At 44.6% G+C, this 1,898-nt stretch overlaps 1 protein-coding gene across 1 annotated transcript; it reads right to left on the bottom strand.

Annotated features, from left to right (window-relative positions):
* Window positions 1–336: 336 nt before the first annotated feature.
* Window positions 337–1,248, bottom strand: LOC104891374 (uncharacterized). Its single transcript, XM_010677058.2, has one exon. It carries the CDS (start codon window positions 1,246–1,248, stop codon window positions 337–339), a length of 912 nt encoding a protein of 303 aa, XP_010675360.2.
* Window positions 1,249–1,898: the final 650 nt, after the last annotated feature.

Below are 1,898 nucleotides of genomic sequence, written 5' to 3' on the forward strand. Positions count from 1 at the left end.
ACTATAACAGCAAACTAGCTAAGGACTCTTGTAATCAGAAGCTGCCTTTGCTTCTCATTACAATTACAAGCTGTATTAAATACAATTTCCTTAATTAATGCATGAACAGGTGTAGATTGTTGATCAAAGAGCTTTCTATTTACGTGCTTCCAAATAGAGTAGACAGCCTTAGTAAATATCATTACCATTACTCTATTTTCATCCTTCTTGCTTCGAGCTTTCTCCTGTATCACCCTAATGAGATTTGTAAACCCTTCCACCCTAGTTGTTTGTCTCATCTGCTGCATCAAATGAGCCCTTCCTACCAGGTGAAAAACTGCACTGAAAGAATAAGTGCTACACAGATTCCATATCAACATTACACAAGCAACAGACAACATTACAAGATGGCATCCACTTGCTTATTCTATCACAAGTAGCTAGTCTATTCTGAAGGGCAAGCCACAAGATAAAAATGCTTCGAGGGCTAGCCTTGTTATTGCATATGACTTTTCTATAACTAACAGGATCAAATGTCCCTTGAAGACACTTATAGGTTTTCTTTATACTGAACTGGCCATTATTCAGAGTTTGCTCCCATCCACCAATATCTTCTAATGCCTCTCTGGCTTTGATAATCTTTCTCAAGATCCAAGAAAGGTTGTTAGTGATAACAACATTTAGAGGTGTAGACTGTTTCACATAATAAGCAGCAACCCATTTCACCCAAAGTTTGTCAGCTTTAGATTTAATAGCCCGTAGAAGTTTGAGCAAAGCTGCTTGATTCCAATTTGTCATGTTTATCAAGTTCCATCCACCAGCAATCCTAGGAAGGAAAAAAGTATGCCAGTCAACAGGAGCTTTCTTAGAGTCAAGAGTTTTCCCAGTCCAAAGGAACCTTCTACAAACCATTTCAACTGCCTTGATGAGTTTCTTAGGCAATGGGAAAATGTGGGCCCAATAATCTTGCATATTAGTAAGAATGCTTCTAACTAGCTGCAATCTCCCAGCATAGCTCAACATTTGATCCATCCAAGTCTGAGCTCTTGAAGTAATCTTATCCACAAGAATTTTGCACTGAGTGTAATTGAGTTTCCTAGCTGCCAGAGGCACACCCAAGTATCTAAAGGGTAATTGACCCACTGGGAGGGATACATCAGCAGCTATGTCAACAGCTTCCTCCCTCCTCACACCAGCAAAATAGATACAACTCTTTTCAACACTTCCCTCAAGACCAGAAGCTCTAGAAAATTTTCTAAAAGCTTGCATAACTTCATTAACTAAGTTATAATCAGCCCTGGCAAATAACAATAAGGGGGCGTTTGGTTGTCATGGGGTAAAGGAAATGGAATCAAGAAAGGGGTAGAGAGGGAAAGGAAAGCAAAACCCTTAGATGTTATAGTTTGTTTGATATAAATTTATTTTCCTCCTACCTCTCTTCCACCATAGCACCACAGCTCCTCCTCCCTTATAGTGCTGCCGCCACCCTCTCCCCACCCAGTAGCGACTCGAGCCGCCGCACCTCCTCCTCCTCTTCCCGCCGCCCGCCACCTTCTCCCGGTCTCCCCAGCGTCGCGTCCTCTCGTTCCCCCTCCCCCGCGTCGCGTCCGCCACCCTCGTACTCTTCTCCGCTCTCCTCCCCTGCTGTCGCGCTAACCTTCTCCCGGTCTCCCCAGCGTCGCGTCCGCCACCCTCGGTGGTTGGGTTAGGGTTTCGATGGTTGGGTTAGAGTTGCCGGCGGGTGGGTGGTCAAGGAAGTGGTTGGATGGTGGCGGTTGGGTGGTGGCTGGTTAGTGGTGGTAATTATTGGTTAGGTTGTGATGGTTTGGTGGTGGTGGTTGATGGTCAAGGAGGTGGTCTATGGTGAGTCAAAGAAAGGGAATGTGAAACCTTGGGGGGTGTGTGTAATCAAATTAGAG

This window comes from Beta vulgaris, chromosome 4, assembly GCF_026745355.1.
Source record: "Beta vulgaris subsp. vulgaris cultivar EL10 chromosome 4, EL10.2, whole genome shotgun sequence".
NCBI lineage: Eukaryota > Viridiplantae > Streptophyta > Magnoliopsida > Caryophyllales > Amaranthaceae > Beta > Beta vulgaris.